We start from the raw sequence: 24287 nt of genomic DNA on the forward strand, positions 1-24287 counted from the left end.
CTGTCTATTTTATAAGACTGTTGTCTCTTACAGGGTGTAACCAAGCCTCCAACAAATGTAGGTGACTGGGCAACTTGAAACAATTGATCAGACGTATAGTTCTGTATGCAATCAATAACTGCAATAGTGTGATTCTAGGTATGGAAAAGGCAACAAGGGAAATATCTCCTGGATCATAATAGGTTAGAAGATAGACCATACAGAGAGTCTTTTATTATTATCTATCAGTAGGCTTAATCCAGAAGTTAATACCTTGAGTTGTATATCGAGAATTTTCATCTAATCTGGGATCAGCTTCCCAGCACTGTGGAACAAAAATTGGTCATGAAATGTCTCCCAAGTATTGGTCAAATTCCTGACCAAGGGGAGGGACTGAAAAATGGAGTATTTCCTGCCATATCAGTACACAAGGACTGTCACAGTCATCCGTGATTGCAGCCCTCCCCTGTGAGCTTCCAGCCCTAAGAGCACTTAGGAAGGGGAACGAAGGCAACCTGGCAGCCAGCAGACCGCAACCACACCCTAATGGCGAGCCTCAAGGAAGCCCGGGCTGTGAGAAACACGGGCCACCGGCCCCAGATAGCAGAGACGCACATGAAAAGAATGATTTCAATGAGCCTGGACTCTTGCATCTTCCCTTACATAGAAAAGAGCTGAATTCCTTAACTTGAGATATCTGTCTTCCTTTAATTAACAATAATCTTTTGATGTTCAGACTGCCTGCCCTTTGCTGCAAAACTTCTATATAACCTGGCTCCTCCCCTTGCCTCCTCAGAGCAGTTGTATCAGGGTTACTTGAGATGCTTGAAGTCTTAAGAATTCCCACTGAATAAAACATAATTCTAAACTTTTAGGTTGTGAATATTTTTTAAGTTCACAACCTACATATACCTGTAGACACGGCTGGAGGGAGAAGGACATGCTAGCCATTTCCTTCCTAAGTAGTTTTCAAAGAATGCAAAGAATGTCTAGCACTCAGTCTGCACAACTTTCTGGAAAGCAGCGGAATGGCAATAAGAGTTCAGAAAGTGGTGAAAGAGAAAAAGAGGGTACCTGGTAACTGAGGCTAGATTAAGAAGGATTTAAATGAAGTTGGAAGCAATAAGACAAATTCTGAAAGAATAAAGGAATATAGTTTGGCAAATTAGGACCCAGGGGCCATCTCAGTGCCACAGAAACCATGCCAGCCCTCATTTTCAGCTGGGGCTGAGCTCTGCCTGCAACAGGTGCTGCCTCTCACCCTTCATGGCTTGACTGTGCCTCTCAAACTGCCCGAAGAACACTGTGTCCGCTTTGTTGGAAGCAAAAAATAATAATAATAATAATAGCACAGGGCAATAGGGGTGGGGAGGGTTACAGTGCTTTCTCCCCTAATTAACATTCTTTAAAGGCAAGGAAAGAATCTCTTCTAGGCAGCACCAAGACTTTCTTATTCTTAGATAGCCATGTTCTGCATGCCACATCTAAAGGAAATCACAATAAAAACGTTCTGACATGTGGAGGACAGAAATGTCTTTGGGCCTTTGACTATGGCACTTGGTATTCAACGATTAGTATCTTTTGTTGTTTCAATTCAAACGTTTTTATTTGATTTCCTAAAGTACTGAAAGGCTTGATAATCAACTCATTTGTATATAAAATGGTCCCAAATGCGCTGTCTCATATAGCCACGTGTGACCCATGAGCATTTGAAATGTAGCTGGTGGGTGTAGGAGATGCTGTAAATGTAAGATACACACCAGATTTTGAAATCTTAATTAAAAAAAAGAATATAAAATATATCATTAATAGTTTTTATATAAGTTATTTGTTGAAATAATACTTTTACTTCATTAAGTAAATTAAAATATTGTATTAAAACTAATATTACCAGTTTCCTTCTACTTTTTAAAACATAACTACCTGAAAATTTCAATTACCTATGTAGCTATTGGGTTTCTATGGTCCACTGCATTGGCACTTGCCATCTGCCTCTACTGGGAGGAAATCATGAGTTATGGCAGCTGCTGATTTAGAACATTCCCTGAAGAAAGTTCAGGGTGGAGAGCAGAAATGAGGCTCTCTGTGCTAAAAACTGGCAGGACGGTCTTCGGATAGTTAGATATTTTCAGGAGCTGATTTTATGAGCCCAATTCTTATATCTTCTCACAACTAGAAAAGCACTAAAATCCTTCATGGTGGTGACTTTCTTGTGCGTAGCAGAAAGCTTCATGAGACTAGCAGAAACCATCTGGAAAAAATAGATGCTTGACGGCATGTATCCCCCCTTCACCAAAATCAGGTGTACACTGACCTTCCCTCTGCCTCTTCAGAGTAGTTTCTCAAGAGCTGTCTGAGGTGCTGGCTCTTGGGCTGCAGTTCTCATTTTTCCCCAAATAAAACTGAACTCACAACTCTCTCCTGTTGTTCATTTTTTGAAGTTGACACTATTCAATAGTGCTTCTCCAAAGTCTATGATCCTAAGCCTGATTTCAAATGAAAGCATTTTTCCTGATTTCAAATGTACTTCAAATATTAAGTGAGAATAAAAGCTCTTGCCTGACTTGATCTGTCCCTTCTTAAATCAGCAAAACTGACTAGTTTATAATCATCCAATACTTTCATTTTTCATTCATTCTTTCCACACTTAGTGAACACCTACTATGTGCTAAGTCTTGGGCTGGACACTGATGATATAGAGAACAAAAGCAGACAGGGACTCTCTAGGAGCTGAAGTTAAGAGCAGAAGGCAGACTTCAATCGCATAATTACACTGATAAACATGGAAAGTCCAATAGAGCTAAGGTCTCTGAAGAAAAGAACACAGCTGGCCCAGAAGTCTTGGTGCAATCTGATGAATGGGAGGAGTTAACTTAGAAGGGAAGAGGAAGCAGCCACAGAGATAAAGGGGATAAAAGGAAGACACCAGAGTCACGAAGAAGGAGGTGTGGTGACTAGAGACCTGAGAGTGAGGTGAACAGTCCAGCATGAGGCTACGGGGGGAAGCACAGAGCTAAGACCTCTTATGGGCTCTGGGAGGAAGAAACAAGGCCATATCTGCATTTTAAAAGCTATCTTTCTACAGAAATACTCATAGTGTTTCTGAATGAGAAAGAGTCGATTGGTGAAATGATTGGCTATTATTAGCCTGAAAGTTGAAAGATTTTCATTCTTCTAGATTAACTTACTGGGTATAAGTCTAGTACCTATCAGAGAGAGAGAGATATTTTAAGGGCTCACTTTATGAAGTCTTGTCACATGGAAAGCTGGTTTCACAAATAGCCTATTTAGAACAAAACTTTTAAGACTTGGCTGTCCCAGTGCCTTCTTCAAATCATGTCTATTATCCCCACGTAAACTTAATAGTTGTAATGCCAAAATGACTACCATGGGAAAACATCCTCAATTGGGGTATGCACATTGAATCAGATTACTTCCTTGTGCAACTTAATGGGACTAGTTGAGCAGATTAGGGACGATCTCAACAAGCAAAACAGCACAAAAATACAGTGCTGTTGAGCTTTGCTTCTCTAAATTAGTATTTTGGGTGCCTTTTATTTCTTCTGAAGTCTAACAAAGAGACTATCATGCAGAACTGATGAAAGGAAATCTCACACATTCATCCTTGTAAGAAACGAGGTGGAAATCACTATAGAATCCTAGAATTTTATAGATGTAAGTCTTCAGAGTAAGGAATGATATGTGAGTACACTATATATTAAACATTCAAATTTAGATTACAAATGTTTGAGAGTTTGCAAAAATGTTTGTGCCAATGCACATTATGAACTTATGCTTTAAATCACGAGCTGCCTAAAAATCAAATTGTCATGTAAAACAATGGTGAATGAGAATTACACATCTTTGCTGATGAGTTGTGGCAATAATATGTCACACTATTATAGATTCAGAATTTGTTACTGCTTCCCCCCTGCACCATGGTACATTCATCAATAATTTTATTACTTGTATACTACATTTTAATGTTCATTTACCCATCTTTCTCTTGCCACTTTCTCCCAAGGTCAAGAACTATACACTTTTCAAATTTACTCTTCTACAACACCCCTAAAAGGGCTTAATATAAAGTAGGCTACTAAATAATGGATTTGTTGCTCAGTAGGTAAAGATTCACTTGCAGTGCAAGAGACACCAGTTGGATCTCTGGTCCAAGAAGATCCTACATGCCGCAGAGCAACAAAGCCGTGTGCCACAAATACTGAGCCCACGTGCTGCAACTCCTGAAGCGCATGTCTAGAGCACGCACTCTGCAACGAGAAGCCGCTGCTGTGTGGAGCCCATGCAGGGCGACAAAGAGCGCCCCCCACCGACTGCAACCAGAGAAAGCCTATGTGCAGCAACAAAGACCCATCACAACCAAGTAACAAAATTTAGAAGTCCTAAAAATAAAATAAAATATGCACGAACTGTTTTAACAATGGTTAGCTGTTCGTGTTCATTTATTAAATAAACACACACATGAATTTCCTTGTATAGAACAGTGGTTAAGAATGCAAGATTTGGAGTAAATCTATCTGGATTCAAATCTCAGCTCTGCCACTTCCTAGCTCCGTGACCTGGGTAAGCTGGTTTAACCCTCTTTTCCTCAATGTTCTCATGTGGAAACCTAGAATAATAATTATGCCTCCTTCATAGAGTTTCCTAAAATATTATATGAGTTCATTTATTTTTAAAAAAAAAAGCATGACATGCAATGCTTGGTATATAACTCAGTATATTCTTCCACCAACACCACCACCATCCTCACCATCACAGAATTATCTTAATTACCACCGTTGATATCTTACTAGTATCGAGCATAATAACTAGTGTACAGGAGGCTCTAAAATGTCAAATTGATTTGAGTTCCTAAAACACACAATTGTTTTATTAAGCCAAAATGTGGATAGACATTGTATTATTCATTCACATACTTGTACATCTCTATAGACGCGAATGTCAGTATCAAGGACTGATGTTGCTTACAATGGCTTTCATTCTATTTAAAGGAAATGAACTAAGATTTTAACATTTCAAACTGACGGGTTAGATTAGCAAAAAGTAAAATCAGAGGCACCACTAGAGGGAGCTTTTGCTCAACGATTGACAACAAGAACACTGCCCCTACTACAGGACTTTTTTCCTTTTGTCTGCTCATTGAATCCTTCAGCTTCTCAAGGATCGTTCCTAAGAAAGAGAACAGATACATTGCCTTGATGCTAGTTTTAAGAGACTAAAGAAATAGCAATAGTCTCGGGAATTTAGAGAGATGCTCATTGCTCTCTCTTTCAGTCCTTCCGTGCCTGTTGAAAAATAAAGTTACCTGTGTCTTTGCTCCTGTGCTGTACAGGCCAGCAGTTCTTCCCATGGCAGCCGCACTTGGTATACAGAAGAAGAACGAAGCGATCACGTTGCTGAGGCCATGAGCAAGGAATTCCTACAGGAATGATAACCGGGAAATGTATCATTTCCTAATCACAATCCACTTTTAGTGTGTGTGTGTGCGCGTGTGTGTGAGTGTGAAATGGGCTCAGTCATGCCCAACTCTTTGCGACACCATGGACTATAGCCGGTCAGACTCCTCTGTCCATGGAGGAGTCTGTTTATTGAGGCAAGAATACTGGAGTGGATTGCCGTTTCCTTCTCAGTGCGATCTTCCTGACCCAGGGATGGAACGTGCATCGCTAGCGTCTCCTGCACTGACAGGTGGATTCTTACCACTGTGCAACCTGGGAAGCCCAAATTTTAGAGGCCACAGATAAAGCTTGCCATAGTATGAGACGTCTTTTGTGCTCTATTTCTGTTCTCTCCACTAGTTGTAATTTAACCATCAGTCTAAAAATAGCTAACATTTATTGAGTGCTTACAATGAGCCAGAAACTGTTGTGAGCACTTTACTCATTCGATCCTTGTAACAATAACAACTTTATAGGGAAGCACAAGGTATTTACTGTAACTGCTGCCAATTACTTAGGTTTCAAGTTACTACAATAAAGGGTTTTGTTCCCAGCACTCCACCTATAACCTCCAGAGTGCAAAATCCAATGGTTAATTCCTACCTCCCCTGGCAGTAAAGGTGGCATTTGACACGATCGCTCACATTCTCCGCCTTCAAGCCTCCTTCCTGGTCCCTCCTGAGCCTCTCACCCTCCCGGTTTCCTCCGACCTCTCTGCCCACCGCTTCTCAGCCTCCTCTGTGGTCCCTTCTCATACTAACAATCACAAATATCGGATCACTTCTTTCTCTATTCTGAGCTACCCCAAAACATGCTGACAGCTGCCATATTTATATCTCTAAGCCTAGACCACTCTTTTGAACTTCAGACTGGTATAGGCAACCTATTACTCAGCATTTTCATTTGAATGGTTAACAGGTATCCCAAGCTTAATTAATCAGGCTATTGCTCTACATACTCCCACTCTGGTCCTCCCACACCCTTCCCCACCTCAAGCTCTATTTGTTTGGGCCAAAAGCTTCAGACAGAGTCTTGACTTCCCCTTTGCCCAGATGGTGCCCACATCCAGTTCACAATCTGTCCACTTCTCACCTCGTTCATTGCTACATCCTGGGCCAAGTCATCAGATGTCACCTGGATTCCTGCAGAAGCTTCCTAATACTTTTCTGCTTCTGCTGTTGCCAGGAACACAGCAGTAAAATCCCTATCAAAAATCCCTGCCCTCACAGACTGGTGTTCTAGTGGAGGGATGCTACCAATAAACAAGATGAATACAGAAAGTAAAACAGAGAGTGGAAAGTTTTGGAGATTAGGATTTTAGCTTACCAAGCAAGGCCTCTCTAAGAAGGAAATATTTAAATAAAGGAGGAATGCAGCTACTTGAGGGTATAGAATTTCTGGAAAAGGGAACAGCAAGTACAGACATCCTGAGCTAGCAACATCATAGCTAGTAAACTCAAGAAAAAACAAGGAAGGAAGTGAGGCTAGAACAGGCTACAAAAAAAAAAAAAAAATGAGATCATAGAGGAAAAGGGATGGTAGCAAGGTCAGGTAGGGCCTTGTAAGCCTTGGCAATAGGCTTTTAATCTAAGTACTAGGGGAAGCCACTGGGAGATTCTGAGATGAAGAAAAACACAGTCTGTGTTATGTGCCATTCTATCCCTTGTTCCTAGACTGGTGTCTGCCATACAGTAGGGTTCAATACACATCTGTTGAATGAATAAATCTGCTTTTGGTACAGATGACAAAACTGGGGCATAGAAACCATTTCAGAGTGAGATTTAGACAGAGGTGCTTTGGCCTTCTAACCACTACTGCACAGCTATGTCTGCAGACCTGTGTAGGAATGTAGGGCCACGGGCTTTGGGACAAAACACTAGCAGAAGTAGATTCAGAATCATTCTCAATAAAATCTGCATCCTTTGTAGGCTGAGAAACCCTTTCATCCTTTAGTTTTTCACTAAGAAGAGTAATAGTGTCCTTTGTACTTTGAAATCCGAATTTTTTTTTTAAAGTTGGCATGCAATCATAAATATTTTTAGATTTTCTCCTAAAAACAAAAGGAACATCAAGATATCCCTCTATTTAAAAATAAAAGTGTACTATAACCAACCCACAAAGCTCAGATTTTTACCTTTCTATCAATGATTTACAGATTTTTGTTTCGGTTTGTGCTACCCATTCTTGTTATACACTTAGGAGAGCTGTATTTTTCATAAGTTCAACATTTTCAGCATCTGGGAGTACACGTCAAAATGATACAGTAGCTATGGAGAGGTGTGGAGAGGGACTGGGACATATTATACCTGATTGTCATCAACTGAATATCTGAATTTTTTGGCAGATCCTTGCGCAAGAGCCAGTGAGGCCACATAGCCTACAAGTGCCACTCCAAAGGCTTCAGTGATGACCGCAGAGAGGATGTTCATTGGGGGAGCTCGAGGTGGAGGAATTCTGTGAAAGAAAGACCATACTGAACTCATCAACTCACATGTAATTTCTTTAACAACTTGCAGCGAATTCAACTATGATAATGAGTCTGAAGTTGACACAAAATACATGAAATACCCCTGAGAAAACCAAGCAGCCTTGGCCTTAGAAGCCTTTTATTCTCTACATTTTTTGGAGAAAAGCATAATCACAAAGAACACCATAGAGAGAGCACCACACATTTAACTTCCATTTACTCTCAGGAAATTTAAGGTATAGCACAGAAACTTTGACTCAACAAAAATTTCCTGCATCAGAACAAAAGCAAATCCGGAACACTCTTTTATTGAATCTTTTGAAACATTTATGTGGCTGGCACTAGAAACTGTATTTCCTGCCTTGAATACCACAGTACTGTATGCAAACACTAGTTTACTGTGAGCTATGATTATTTGAGCTAATCCTTAAATTTGCCATTGAGTTAATTATGTTTTTAACTTGGCCCTTTCATGGTGCACTTAATGATTGTTAAAAAAAGAGACAACAGACCCACTGTGGAGTCATTTGTGCTAAGCCCCATGTAAGCAAATCAAGAATTAATACCTAACTTAAGTGAAGTTTCACCTTATTCCAGGAATGTAACCTGAGTCAGTCAGCCTGGAATTACCTGGTCAACACCAGTGAGGTAATGTGCCCTTCCATACCCCACAGGAAGGTGAACTTCCCTGAAACAATCCACTCTGCTAAAAACTCCCTTTCCTGTCCTCCTTCTGACTATAACGCCTTTTATTTTGTTTAGCTCTTCAGAGCGCCTTTCGATTTGGTAGATGGGCTGCTGCTCAATAAGGAATTACTGAAGGAACCCAATAGACCTCTAAATGTACTTAGTTGAATTTTATTTTGTGACTCTATGTACCACATGTTATGAAAAATATCTATATAGGCTCCATCTACCCTCTGTTGCAAAACATGGGACCACATAAGAGCTAACACTGTTTCTCAGCTTTACTTTTTGTTATTTTTTTATTGCAGTGTAGCAGACTAACAATGTTGTGATAATTTCAGGTGGGAAGCAAAAGGACTCAGCCATACACACATATGTATCCACTCTTTCCCAAACTCCCCTCCCATCCTGCTACCACTAATATTGAGCAGAGTTCCATGTGCTATGGAAGGTCTTTGCTGGTTATCCATGTTAAATATAGCAGTGTGTACGTGCCCATCCCAAACTCCTTAACTAGCCCTTCCCCAATCCTTCCCCCCAACAACCATAAGTTCTTTAAGTCTGCGAGTCTCTTTCTGTTCTGTAAGTACATTTGCATCATTTTTTTTAGGTTCCACATATAAGGGATATCATACAATATTTCTCCTTCTCTATCTGACCGACTTTGTTCACTATGACAATCTCTAGGTCCATCCATGTTGCTGCACATGACATTATTTCATTCCTTTCAATGGCTGAGTAATATTTCATTGTCTACACGTACAATTATCCAGTACTGTCAACAGACATTTACGTTGCTTCCATTTCTTGGCTGGTGTATACAGTGCTGCAATGAACACAGGGGGCGTGTACCCTTTCAGATTATATTTTGCTCCAGATACATCCCCAGGAGCAGGACTGCAGGGTCATATGGTAGCTCTGTTTTTAGATTTTTAAGGACCCTCCATACTATGCTATATAGTGGCAGTACCACTTTACATTCACACCAACAGTGTAGGAGGGCTCCCTTCTCTCCACAGCCTCTCCAGCACTTACTGTTTGTGAATGACCATTATGGTTTGATGATGACCATTCTGGCTGGAAAACGATCAGGGGAAGCCTGGCATGCCGCAGTCTATGGGGTCACAAAGAGTCGGACCTGACGGAGTGACTGAACAACAAATTCTGGCTGGTGTGAGATGATACCTCACTGAGGTTTTGAATTGCTTTTGTCTAGTAATTAGTGATGTTGAACATCTTGTTATGTGCTTCTTGGTCATCGGTATATCTTCTTTTGAGAAATGTCTATTTAGGTCTTCTGCCCATTTCTAAACTGGATTATTTATTTTAATGCTGTTAAGTATCATGAGCTGTTGGTAAGTTTTGGAAACTAACTCCTTGTCAGTCACATTCTTAGCAAATATTTTTTCCCAGTATGTCTTTTCTTTATTGTTTCCTTTGCTATGCAAAAGTTTTGAGTTTAAGTACATCCTATTTGCATATTTTTGTTTTTATTTCCATATTCTGGGAGACAGATTAAGAAAGATATTGCTGTGATTTACATCAGAGTGCTCTGCCTATGTTTTCCTCTGGGAGTGTTCTCGTGTTCATTGTCATATTTAGATCTTCAAACCATTTTGAGCTTATTTTTCTGTATGGTGTCAAAGAATGATCTAATTCCACTTTTTAACATGTGGGCTTTGCTGGTGGCTCAGAAGGTAAAGAATTCACCCGCTATGTGGGAGACCTGGGTTCAGTCCCTGGGTTGAGAAGATCCCCTGGAGGAGGGCATGGCAACCCGCTCCAGGACTTCCCTGGTAGCTCAGCTAGTAAAGAATCCACCTGCCAAACAGGAAACCCTGGGTTGATTCCTGGATCAGGAAGATCCCCTGGAGAAGGACTCCAGTATTCTTGGGCTTCCCTGGTGGCTCAGATGGTAAAGAGTCTGTCTGCAATGTGGGAGACCTGGGTTAGATCTCTAGGTTGGATCTCTGGAAAAGGGCATGTGAACCCACTCCAGTATTCTTGCCTGGAGAATCCCCATGGACAGAGGAGCCTGGCGGACTACAGTCCATGGGGTAGCAAACAGTTGGACGTAACTAAGCAACTAAACAGACAGGACACAAATTTCATTTTTTACATGTCGCTGTCCAATTTTCCCAGCACCTTTTGTTGAAGAGACCATCTTTCCAACATTATGTTGTCTTGCCTCCTTTGTCATAGATTAATTAACCAGAAGTGTGTGAGTTCATTTCTGCACTTTCAATCCTGTTCCATTAATCTATCTTTCTATTTTTGTTCTAGTCCCATCCTGTTTTGATTTGTAGTATAATCTGAAATCAGGGTACATGGTTCTTAGAGCTCTTTCTTTTTCAAGATTGCTTTGGCCATTCTGGGTCTACTGCATCTCCATACAAATTTTAAGATTTTTTGTTCTAATTCTATGAAAAATGCCACTGGTGATTTGATAGGGATTGCATTGAATCTGTAGATTGCCTTGAGTAGTATGGTAATTTTGCCAATATTGATTCTTCTAATCTACAAACACATTATATCTTTCCATCTCTTTGTGTCTTTGATTTCTTTCATCAACATCTTATAGTTTTCTGAGTATAGGTGTTTTGTCTCTTCAAATAAGCTTATTCCTAGGTATTTTATTCTTTTTGGTGTGATAATAAATGGAATTGTTTCTTGAATATCTCTTACTAATATTTCATTGTTAATGTATAGAAATGCAAGTGATTTCTGTGTATTAATTTTGTAACTTGCAAATCTTTGTTGTTGTTGTTCAGTTGCTCAGTCATATCTGACTCTTTACGACACCATGGACTGCAGTGCAGCCGGCTTCCCTGTCCCTCACTATCCCCCAGAGTTTGTTCAAATTCATGTCCATTGAGTTGGTAATGCCATCCAACCATCTCATCCTCTGTCATCCCCTTCTCTCCCACCTTCAATCTTTCCCAACATCAGGGTCTTTTCAAATGAGTCAGTTCTTCGCATCAGGTGGCCAAAGTATTGGAGTTTCAGCTTCAACATCAGTCCTTCCAATGAATATTCAGGACTGATTTCCTTTAGGATGGACTGGTTGGATCTCCTTGCAGTTAGAGGGACTCTCAAGAGTCTTCTCCAACACCATGGTTCAAAAGCATTTATTCTTCAGTGCTCAGCCTTCTCTATGGTCCAACTCTCACATCCGTAAATGCCTACTGGAAAAACCATAGCTTTGACTATACGAACTTTTGTTGGCAAAATGATGTCTCTATTAGCTTTGTAACCTGCAAATCTACCAAATTCACTGATGATTTCTAGTAGCTCTCTAGCATCTTTAGGATCTTCTGTGTATAGCATGATGTCATCTGCAAGCAATGACTGTTTTACTTCTTCTTTCCCCATTTGGATTCCTTGTATTCTTTTTCTTCTCTGATTACCATGGATTGGACTTCCAAACGATGTTCGATAAGTGATGAGAATGGAATTCTTGTCTTCTTCCTGATCTTTGAGGAAATACTTTCAGATTTTCACTATTGACTATGATGTTAGCTGTAGGCTTGACTTATGGCTTTTTATTATGTTGAAGTGTATTCTCTCTGTGCCCACTTTCTGGAGACATTTTAGCAAAAATGGGTGCTGAATTTTATCAAAACCTTTTATGTATTAATTGAGATGATCATGTGTTTTTTATTCTTCATTTATTGATGTGGTTTATCACACTGACTGATATGTAGATCTTGAAAAATACTTGCATCCCTGGTATGAAGCCCATTTGATCAATATGTATGATCTTTTTAATGTATTGTGGGATTCAGATTGCTAGTATTTTGTTGAGAATTTTTGCATCTATGGTCATCAGTGATATTGGCCTGTAATTTTCTTTTTTCATGGTATCTTTTTCTGGTTTTGGTATCAGGGTGATGGTGGCCTTATAAAATGAGTTTGGAAATGTTCCTTCCTCTGCAATTTTTTGGAACAGTTTCAGAAGGATAGGTATTAGCTCTTCTCTAAATGTTTGATAGAATTTGACTGTAAAGCCATCAGGGCCTGGACTTTTGTTTGGTAGGAGTTTTTTATTCACAGTTACAATTTCAGTGTTTGTGATTGGTCTGCCATATTTTCTGATTCTTCCTGATTCAGTCTTGGGAGACTGTATCTTTCTAATAATATGTCCATTTCTTCAAGGTCATCCATTTTATTAGAATACAGTTGCTTATAGTAGTCTTTTATGATCTTTTGTATTTCTGTGGAGTCAGTTGTAACTTTTTTCATTACTAATTTTATTGATTGGAGTCTTCTCCTTTTTTTTTTTTTTTTTCTTGAGTCTGGCTAAAGGTTTATCACTTTTGCTTTTCAAAGAACCATCTCTTAGTTTAATCTTTGCAATTATTTTCTGTCTCTATTTCATTAATTTCTGCTCTGATCTTTATGATTTATTTCCTTCTACTTAACTTTAGGTTTTATTTGTTCTTTCTCTAGTTGTTTGAAGTGTAAGGTTAGGTTTTTTCCCTTGTTTCTTGAGGTAAGAGTGGTAGGAGTATATTGCTATAAACTTCTTTCTTAGAACTGCATTTGCAGCATCCCATAGGTTTTGGAAGGTTTCACTTTCATTTTCTTCAGTGATCCATTGGTTATTTAGTAGCATATTGTTTAGCTGCCACATTTGTGTTTTTTTTATATAGTTTTTTTTTTTTTTAATTGGAGGACAATTGCTTTACAACATTGTCTTGGTTTCTGCCGTAAATCAACATGAGTCAGCCACAGGTATACACATGTCCCCTCCCTCCTGAGCCCCCCTTCCCATCTTCCACCCCATCCCACCCCTCTGGTTTGTCACAGAGCACTTCGTTGAGCTCCCAGTGTCACACAGCAAATTCCCACTTGCTCTCTCTTTTACATTGGTAATGTATGTATTTACATACTATTCTCTGTTTGTCCCACCCTCTCCTTCCCCCACTGAGTCCACAAGTCTTTTCTCTATGTCTGCATCTCCACTGCTGCTCTGCAAATGGGTTCTGTTTTGAGGTGCTCCTAGGTTGGGTGCATATATATTTATTATTGTTTTATCTTTTTCTTGGATTGAATTATTGATCATTAGGTAGTGTCCTCCTTGTCTCTTACAACAGCCTTTCCTTTAAAGCCTACTTTTTCTGATATGAGTATTGCTGCTCCAGTTTTATTATGATTTCCACTTGCATAGAATACATTCTCCCATTCCTTTACTCTCAGTCTGTCAGTGTCCCTAGGTCTGCAGTGGGTCTTCTGTAGACAGCATACTTATGGGTCTTTTTTTAATCTACCCAGCAAATCCATTGCCTTTGGTTGGTGCATCTAATCCATTTACATTTCAGATAAGTATCAATATGTATGATCTTATTACCATTTTCTTAATTGTTCTGGGTTTATATTTGTAGGTCTTTTCCTTCTCTTAAGTTTGTGCCTAGAGAAGTTCCCTTAGCATTTGCATTAAAGCTGATTTGGTGCTAGTGAATTCTCCTAATTTTTGTTTGTTTGTAAAACTTTTGACTTCTCCATCAAATCTGAACAAAGTCATGCTAGGTACAGTATTCTTGGTTGTAAGTTCTTCCCTTTCATCACCTTAAATACATTGTGCCATTCCTTTCTGACTTGTAGAATTTTGGTTGAGAAATCAGCTAATAATACATAAAACATACAAGGGTATGTGTCATTCTTCCCTTGTTGCTTTTAACATTTTATGTTTGTCTCAAATTGTTGTCAGTTTGATTGCTATGTGTCTCAGTGTATTCCTCCTTGGGTTTATCCTAACTACAACTCTCTGCACTTCAAGGGTTTGGTTGATTATTTCTTTTCCCACGTTAGGGAAGTTTTCAACTGTTATCTCTTCAAATATGTTCTCAGGTGCTTTCTCTCTCTCTTCACCTTCTGGCGCCCCTATAATGTGAATGCTGGTGCATTTAATGTTGTCTCAGCAGTCTCTCAGGCCGTCTGCATTTCTTTTCATTCTATTCTTCTATATTCTGCTTTGCTGCAATGATTTCCACCATTTTGTCTTCCAGCTCACTTACCCATTCTTCTTCCTCAGTTATTCTGCCATTGATTCCTTCTAGTGGATTGTTCACCTCCATTTGTCCTTGAGCTCCTCTAGGTCTTCGGTAAACATTTCTTGCATCTTCTCCATCCTTTTCCCAGGACCTTGGATCATCTTCACTACCATTCTGAACTCTTTTTTCTGAAGCTTGCCCTCTCCACTTCATTTAGTTGTTCTTTTAGTTTGATTTTATCTTGTCACCTGGAACATAATCCTCTGGCTTTTCATTTTGATTAACTTTCTGTGGTTGTGGTTTTTGTTCTTGAAGTTGGCAGGATTGTAGTTCTTCCTACTTCTTCTGTCTGCCCTCCGGTTGATGAAGCTAAGAGGCTTGTGCAACTTCTGTTTCTCAGTTTTAAACAACTGTTTAAAATATTTCTTCCAACTAATACCCAGTCATTGTCTTTTTTTTTTTTTTGAAAACCACTTGAGCCAAAGTATCATTGTTTATTTATCCCTGATGATGCTATGTGACACTTACTGTCTCTCTTTAAAGAAAAATCCCTCTGGGGCAACAATAGAAGAAAAGGGGGAAATAATTTACGTTGATGTAATACTGAGCATGTAAACTGAATGTTCAGCACTTTAACAGTAGCAGTTTTATTAAATTCTCCCCACAATCCCCAGATCAAGTACCATGAGTGTAATGTATAGACAAGAAAACATTCTAAAAAATGAATCTTAATCACAAAGTGATGGTAGAGCTGGGATTCAACCTCAGCTCCATCTCTTATCAATGCCATACTTTTTCTATGATTCTTTAAGAAGATGAGTTTGTAAAAGTCACTCAAAATAAAGGACAACTAGACTAGATGAAGGAAAGGCATGGTATTTTTTGCCCACTCCCTCAAGTTTAACCCTAAGTCAAACTGATTTGTACCATTACAGGCCCTAAGACATATACATAAAAGTGTTTCAAACTATAAGAAATTTTGTTTCATGAAAATCAAGCTTGTAATTATTAATAATGATAAATTAACCTATAAGAATAAAAAAACAATAAACTGAATTTGAAGGTAAAGTAGAGAACCCTTCAGAAAGATGATTCCAATAATCACTATTGGCCTATGTCTGGAAGATAAAAATATAGAGAAGCTAACAACTCTAATTTTGCCCCAAATCTATAAATATTGGTGTATAGCACAGCCCATTAAAAGAGAATAATTCATAAGACATCCTCTTTCTCCCCTAAGATGATGTTGCTTTCTTTCAGGCTATATTTGGAAAAATATTTTGTGCTTTCAGGGTGAACACATCTTCCTTTTGTTAATCTTCTCTTCATGTCCAAAGGAAGGCTTTAAGACCGGTGGGAAACATGCTCTCATTTCTATTTCCACTCTCTCTTTCACCAGTGCATACCATTCATGTCTATATGTTTGCTATTTAAGATGACGCTTGCATATTTTTACTATATTTTAAGTGAAATAAAAATAGTCATAGGAATGTGTGAGTGGAAGAGGGAAGACTAGAGCATGACTCTAATTTGGAAATTCAATGTTCTGCTTTCTTTTTCAAATGATGTGTATTAATAATCTCCAAATCTTTTACTTGAAGCAATACTGTAAAAAATAGTTATCAACTTCTCAAATAATAGATATATACTTTAAGAAGTTATTTTTCTTTATTGTGAACTGCTTCTATCACTGTAAAATAGAAATTAACTAGAATTTTGTACCACATATAGCCTTTGAAAGAAATAAAATTCATACCCACCTACTCCCCATTTGCTTCTTCCATCACCAAACAAACAAAAGGAAAGAGAGAAAGGAAAAAGACTACATTACCCTTTTGGAATATGACCAACTATTTCTAATCCGTATGTGTTTTCCATATTGGTACAATAGCAAGTAAAAGATGCGGCAATCATCTGTGTGGTTCCATTTGAAAAAGAGAAAAATAAAATTATTCCTGTCTCTCAAACATCTTAAAACTATTTTTAAAAGCAAACATTACTCATGTGCTCCATGATTATCAACAGTAATATAGTATTTGCACAGATTTTTAAAAACTAAGAAAATATAAATATAAATAAAAATAAGAAAATATAAATAAAAATAAAATATAAATTAAAAAATCCCTCTGAGATTTGATAGCACTTAATCTGCAGTCTCAAAAATTAAATGGCGTTACAGTAATACAACTTTTATCATATCCTTTCCAATTATAGCAACCCAATTATGTCTGATTCTGAAGGGGTGCAGAATACAGAATATACGAATATGTGTTTGTATGTGTGTGTGTGTGTGTGTGTGTGCGCGCACACACAGATACCACAATCCAACCTAAATACTTGTCTCTCATGATATGAAAGCATGTTTTAACTCAGAACATTTTCCTTTCACTGGAGTAGTCACCAAAGAGTTTAAGATGCTGCATTAATATTCCTAATGTAGGTTAGTAATTGATGGTTTACAGGCTCCTTGAATAGTCTTTAATTTTGACCTTTTGCTATTTCTTGAAGAAAAATATGCTAGTTAATAATGTATTGAACCCAATATTTTTTGAATTACCTCCCTGGGGTTTCAGGAGCCTGAGCCTCTATTGTACAACATACGGCAAGCAATGCCTTGTATTCTCTGCAAGTATCCACAGTCCCCTTTAAAACGTATGTTCAGAATTCTGTTCAGGACTTGTTTTCACCAATCATATTACCTTAATGTTTTCCATCCATTTTCACATTCTCTTCATTCTTTTGATTATTTAATAGGGACTGGTTATTTCACAGGGTTATCTATCAGTTTGATATCTATTTAATCATTTCTATACTATGCTTTTTTGTTAAAAAGAAACACACTAATTACCTAAAGTATAAATTTACCATATACATGGTCAGAAAAAAGGTATAAAAAAATCACACTAGCAAAATAAGGAATACCTAACAATGTACAATAATATTACTTTGTAGGGATTTTTATTATATATTTCTCTTCTCTATGATGATATTTAACTGAATTTATAATATTTCTTAAAACATTAAATAGACTTAAAAAACAAAGGAGACTTGAGAATTTTTTTAAAGGCAATAAAACTCAAACAGGTAATAGTTTCAAACTTTATAAATATTATGACATAATTGTACTTTCTAAATACAATAGTAGTAAAAAATTCAGGCTATTAGGTTGGAATCAGAAGTATTAATGTATTCAAAAATTTCTAGGCCAGTTAATACATTTTAATTGCTAATAATTTTCATGAAATATTTATATCATCAGAAAATACTGTGAGCTATAAAAGAAAATATACCATAGCCACAAGATGCTGAATCCTTATTGAAAATGGAAGAATGCATGGTGTTCAGTACATATAGCCAATATTAAAATTAAGTAACTTAAGTCACTAACTTTGTCTTTCAGATAGTGCTTTAGAAGGTTCTAATCTGCCATCTTCCAACTGTAACTCTTCTCATAAAATGGGAGTTTTGTGGGGACAAGGGGAGGTACCTAACTCAAACCTGGGCTCATATTTCTGGATCATACACTGAATTCCCAGGAATCTATAATTTCCTGCCAAAGTCTGCTTCCAGATACCTTCTCCAGGTCTCCCCTTCCAGCATGGTCCAAGGAAAGGCCAAGGGACAGTTGTGTGGGTGAAAAGTGGAGATATGTTCAGAGTTTGGGTGCTGGGGCAAAAGTATCCATGTATATACTCATGAATCTCATTGTAGGTGAGATGATACTGTGAAAGTGCTGCACTCACATGCTAGCAAAGTAATGCTCAATATTATTCAAGCCAGGCTTCAACAATACATGAACTGTGAACTTCCAGATGTTCAAGCTAGATTTAGAAAAGGCAGAGGAACCAGAAATCAAACTGCCAACATACACTGGATCATCAAAAAAGCAAGGGAGTTCCAGAAAAACATCTACTTCTGCTTTATTGACTATGCCAAAGCCTTTGACCGTGTGGATCACAACAAACTGCGGAAAATTCTGAAAGAGATGGGAACACCAGACCAACTGACCTGACTCTTAAGAAACTATATGCATGTCAGGAAGAAACAGTTAGAACTCAACAGATTGGTTCCAAATAGGAAAAGGAGTATGTAAGGCTGTATATTGTCACCCTGCTTATTTAACTTCTATGCAAAGTACATTATGAGAAACGCTGGGCTGGAGGAAGTACAAGCTGTAATCAAGATTGCCAGGAGAAATATCAATAACCTCAGATATGCAGATGACATCACCGTTATGGCAGAAAGTGAAGAAGAACTAAAGAGCCTCTTGATGAAAGTGAAAGAGGAGAGTGAAAAAGTTGGCTTAAAGCTCAACATTCAGAAAACGAAGATCATGGCACCTGGTCCCATCACTTCATGGGAAATAGATAGGGAAACAGTGGAAATAGTGTCAGTCTTTATTTGGGGGGGCTCTCAAATCACTGCAGATGGTGATTGCAGCCATGAAACTAAAAGACACTTACTCCTAGGAAGGAAAGTTATGACCAACCTAGACAGCATATTCAAAAGCAGAGACATTACTTTGACACCAAAGGTCCATCTAGTCAAGGCTATGGTTTTTCCAGTAGTCATGTATGGATGTGAGAGTTGGACTGTGAAGAAAGCTGAGTGCTGAAGAATTGATGCTTTTGAACTGTGGTGCTGGAGAAGACTCTTGAGAGTCCTTTGGACTGCAAGGAGATCCAACCAGTCCATTCTAAAGGAGATCAGTCCTAGGTGTTCTTTGGAAGGACTGATGCTAAAGCTGAAACTCCGATAGTTTGGCCACCTGATGTGAAGAGTTGACTCATTGGAAAAGACTCTGATGCTGGGAGGGATTGGGGCAGGAGGAGAAGGGGACGACCGAGGATGAGATGGCTGGATGGCATTACCAACTCGATGGACGTGAGTTGAGTGAACTCCGGGAGTTGGTGATGGACAGGGAGGCCTGACATGCTGTAATTCATGTGGTGGCAAAGAGTTGGACACGACTGAGCAATTGATCTGAACTGAACTACTCCTTGGAAGGAAAGTTATGACCAACCTAGAGAGCATATTAAAAAGCAAAGACATTACTTTGTCAACAAAGGTCCATCTAGTCAAAGCTATGGTTTTTCCAGTAGTCATATAAGGGTGTGAAAGTTGGACTATAAAGAAAGCTGAGCACCGAAGAATTGATGCTTTTGAACTGTGGTGTTGGAGAAGACTCTTGAGAGTCCCTTGGACTGCAAGGAGATCCAACCAGTCCATTCTAAAGGAGATCAGTCCTTGGTGTTCATTGGAAGGAATGATGTTGAAGCTGAAACTCCAATACTTTGGCTACCTGATGCGAAGAACTGACTCATTAGAAAAGACCCCAATGCTGGGAAAGATTGAAGGCGGGAGGAGAAAGGGACGACAGAAGATGAGATGGTTGGTTGACATCACCAACTCGATGGACATGAGTTTGAGTAAACACCAGGAGTTGGTGATAGACAGGGAGGCCTGGTGTGCTGCAGTCCATGGATGGTGCTCGCTGAGTTGGACACAACTGAGCAACTGAACTGAGGTTTATATACATATAAATAAAGCCTACACTATTTCAATAGTATGAAGTGATATTTCAATGGGTGAAATTATTTAGACACTATTTATCACCAATAAAAAGAAACTAAAGCCAATTAATAATAAGTAAATTAGAAGACTGGTTTGCTTAACATTTCATTTTCAATGTAATGCTTTTTTTAGTTAAGAGTTCCCATCAGAAAGTCAAACCAGACCTCTGTAACAAGCTAGAGGGGTGGGAAAGAGTGGGAGGTTGGAGGGAGTTTAAAGAGGGAGGGGACATATGTATTCCTATGGCTGATTCATGTTGATGTATGCAGAAGTCAAACCCTTATTGTACAGCAATCATCAATCAAGCAAAATAAATAAATATAATTTTTTAAAAAAGAGTTCCCATTAGAGGCTCTTAAAATTTCAAAATGTGTTTTTTAATTTCATAAACCTTAGGAGTAAAGTACAATTTGTTACTTTGCCAAGTACAGCAACAAAAATATCTTAGAGAATGAGCCTTGGCCACTGAAAATTATGAGAATATCCTTTCAACAAAGAAAAACTAGGTCAATAAATACAATAAATCTATCAACCATTAATGGACATTTGTTGATTGATCACATTTTATGCAGCATATAGATGCCATATCAAAAAGATGTGGTTTCACTTTTTATTGCTTTATGGAGAATCATGCCAGAGATTTTTTGAGTCCCATCCTTAAAAATGTCTCCATATTTAAAAATTTAGGCTATATGTTCTCTTATTTATCTGAAAATATACAAGCATATGAGAAATTCTGCAAACATTAGAAACATGTGTGCCTCTTTTAAATTATTGACTCAAAATATTTCCTGCCTTTACATGAATGTGTAGCCAAATTAGTCCTGCTTTAATGAGAGACAGGACTAATTGTGGGTTACTATGGACAATAAGGTGTGCCTTTGCACATTATCCACAGCAGTTGCAAGCATTGCAGAGAAGAAAGTTAAACGTTCATTTTGTACTTACCAAAACTAAATCAACAGGAAGAACAATTTTAATTTTCCTCTTAAACTGTTCATTCAGCTCTTTAACCAGTACAAGCACCACGATGCTTAGCAAGGATAAGAGCAGTGCTTCCAGTCGCACAGACTTGATGTTCTTAAAGATATATGCATAGATCTACAGTAATGAGGAAAAATACAAACAAATTTCAGGGTCATTCACAATATACCAAAATTAAAACCTGGCCCCAGATGGACTCTGTGATGTCTTGCAAAAAAATAGCTGAAAGGGAGAGGAGTGAAACAGTGGGGCGTAGAAGGGTATATCAGTCAGGGCTGATACAGATAAGGCTATGTACATTTGCATGTACAGAATTGCTTTTCCCTTGGTTCGTCCACCAAACTCAGTATTCCTTCCTACATAAGAACAGTACAACACTTCCAGCTCCTTCTCAGTCACTTTAATGGGCAGAGATCTAAAACTCATTAGCTACATGCAGATTCACTATTAAGAGCAAATAAGGGCTCTCAAATAACTATAGGCTCTGTTAAGGGCTTCCCTGGTGGCTCAGCAGTAAAGAATCTGCTTTATTCTTGCCTAGAGACACTCGCTCTTTGGAAGAAAAGCTATGACCAACCTAGACAGCATATTAAAAAGCAGAGACATTATTTTGCTGACAAAGGCCCGTCTAGTCAAAGCTATGGTTTTTCCAGTAGTCATGTATGGATGTGAGAGTTGGACTATAAAGAAAGCAGAACACTGAAGAATTAATGGTTTTGAACTGCGGTGTTGGAGAAGACTTTTGAGAGTCCCTTGGACTGCAAGGAGATCCAACCAGTCCATCCTAAAGGAAATCAGTCCTGGGTGTTCATTGGAAGGACTGATGTCAAAGCTGAAAGTCCAATACCTTGGCCACCTGATGCGAAGAGCTGACTCATTTGAAAAGACCCTGATGCTGGGCTTTCCCAGATTAAGGGCAGGAGGAGAAGGGGACAACAGTGGATGAGATGGTTGGATGACATCACAGACTCAATGGACATGGGTTTGGGTAGGCTCTGGGAGTTGGTTTTGGACAGGGAGGCCTGGTGTACTACGGTTCATGGGGTCACAAAGAGTCGGACATGACTGAGTGACTGAACTGAACTGAACTGAGACCTCAGAGAAGCAAAGATAGTTCATGTATGTATGGATAAATAAGTAAACTATTTCATCAGAACCAAGCCAATCTGTTTTGTAAAATATGAGTTAAGCTCACTTTGAGACTATAATACTAGTAATTCTTTAAACTGTCCATTTAATATAATTTGGCATGAAATAAAAAATACATTGGTACACATAAACAAATCAATTTTGAGATATTTCAAAGAATGAAATAGCCTATCAATCATATATATATACTATTTTTCATTATTTTCTTTAGCAAGAAGATTTTGCTGAAGCACTTAACAGACATTTACACACACAAACACATTTATACATATACATTACTTTATAATGTGTCTTTATCTGATTTTGCCATTCTTAATACTTTTTTTTTTTTCAATGATGGAGTCTCAAGTCCTAAAATAGTATCTGGCAGATATCAGGCACTCTATAAATATTACTGAATTAATAAAAGCTTTCATTTAATATGGTAATAGTAACAAATGTAAATAGGAATAGCTTTTACTCTGAATAAGCATAATAACATGGAGAGAAAGAACTCATATTCCTCTTTTCTCACTATGAACACTTGTTGTTGTTCACTCCCTAAGTCCTGTCCAACTCTTCATGACCCCATGGACTGCATATGCCAGGCTTCCCTGTTCTTCTCTATCTCTTGGAGCTTGCTCAAGTCATGCCCATTGGGTTGGTGATGCCATCCAACCAGATGGGCCTTTAAAAAGGTAATTAAATTAAAATGATCCCTTTAGGGTGGGCCCCTATCCAATCTGACCAGTGTCTTTATAAAAAGAAGAGATGAAGACAGACAGAGAGACACCAGGAATGCACACGCACAGAGGTCCTTCCATGCGAACAGGCAGGAGGATGCTTATACACAAGTGAAAAAGAGGCCTCAGAGCAAACTAGTCCTAAGACACCCGGACCTTTCACTTCCAGCCTTGAGAATTGGGAAACATACATTTCAATTTTTTAAGTCACCCAGTTTGTCATGGCAGCCCTAGCAATACAGAAAACAAAGGGACTCACAGTATTTATCTTTGGAATTCCCTTTATGGCTTCCCTGAGAGCTCAGTATGTAACAAGAGAAGCCACCGCAACGAGAAGTCAGAGCACTGCAAGAGCAGCCCCGCTTGCAACTAGAGAGAGCCCATGCAAAGCAGGGAAGACCCAGCACAGCCATAAACGAGTGAATCAATAATTTCTTTAAGCAACAGTTTTGTACCATTAAGAGAGACAGACAGCTGACTAAATATCTATCACAGACAAATAAGTGTGGCAAATAGCTCTGGTAAGGCTTTCGGCTATAGTGCCTAACAAAGGCAGTATTAAGAAGACATTTGTCAGAGCTAGAAGGACCTTAGAAATCAACCAGTTGAGTGTAACTCATTCTTGTTGTTCTGTTGGTCAGTCGTGTCCAACTCTTTGCAACCCCATGGACTGCAGCACACCAGGTTTCCCCATCCCTCACTGTCTCCCGGAGTTTGCACAAACTCATGTCCATTGAATTGGTAATGCCATCCAACCATCTCATCCTCTGTCATCCCCTTCTCCTCCTGCCTTCAATCTTTCCCAGCATCGGGGTCTTTTCCAAAACGGAGGCTCTTTGCATCAGGTGGTCAAAGTATTGGAGCTTCAACTTCAGCATCAGTTCTTCCAATGAGTATTCAGGGTTGATTTCCTTTAGGATTGACTGGTTTGATCTCATTGCTGTCCAAGGGAATCTCAAGATCTTCTCCAGCACCACAGTTCAAAAGGATCAATTCTTCAGCACTCAGCTCTCTTTATAGTCCAACTCTCACACCCATGCGTGACTACTGGAAAAACAATTGCTTTCATTACATGGACCTTTGTTGGCAAAGTGATGTGTCTGCTTTTGAATATGCTGTCCAGGTTGGTCAAGGCTTTTCTTCCAAGGAGCAAGTATCTTTTAATTTTATGACTGCAGTCACTATCACAGTGATTTTGTAGCCCAAGAACATAAAGTCTGCCACTGTTTTCACTGTTTCTCTATCTATTTGCCATGAAATGATGGGACCAGATGCC

The 24287-nt window shown here is 38.7% G+C and overlaps 1 protein-coding gene across 1 annotated transcript in view; it reads right to left on the minus strand.

The window, feature by feature from the left end:
- Nucleotides 1-24287, minus strand: part of SLC26A7 (solute carrier family 26 member 7) — a 148140-nt gene that overhangs the window by 66269 nt on the left and 57584 nt on the right. Inside the window, exons 6-9 of the mRNA XM_040261102.1 lie at nt 21105-21257; nt 16414-16496; nt 7742-7889; nt 5303-5416 (exon numbers count right to left, since the gene is read on the minus strand). Of these exons, the coding sequence (XP_040117036.1) occupies nt 5303-5416; nt 7742-7889; nt 16414-16496; nt 21105-21257 (498 nt within the window). The remainder of the gene's footprint in view (nt 1-5302; nt 5417-7741; nt 7890-16413; nt 16497-21104; nt 21258-24287) is intronic.

The sequence above is a fragment of the Oryx dammah genome, unplaced genomic scaffold, assembly GCF_014754425.2.
Source record: "Oryx dammah isolate SB20612 unplaced genomic scaffold, SCBI_Odam_1.1 HiC_scaffold_19, whole genome shotgun sequence".
Classification (NCBI taxonomy): Eukaryota; Metazoa; Chordata; class Mammalia; order Artiodactyla; family Bovidae; genus Oryx; species Oryx dammah.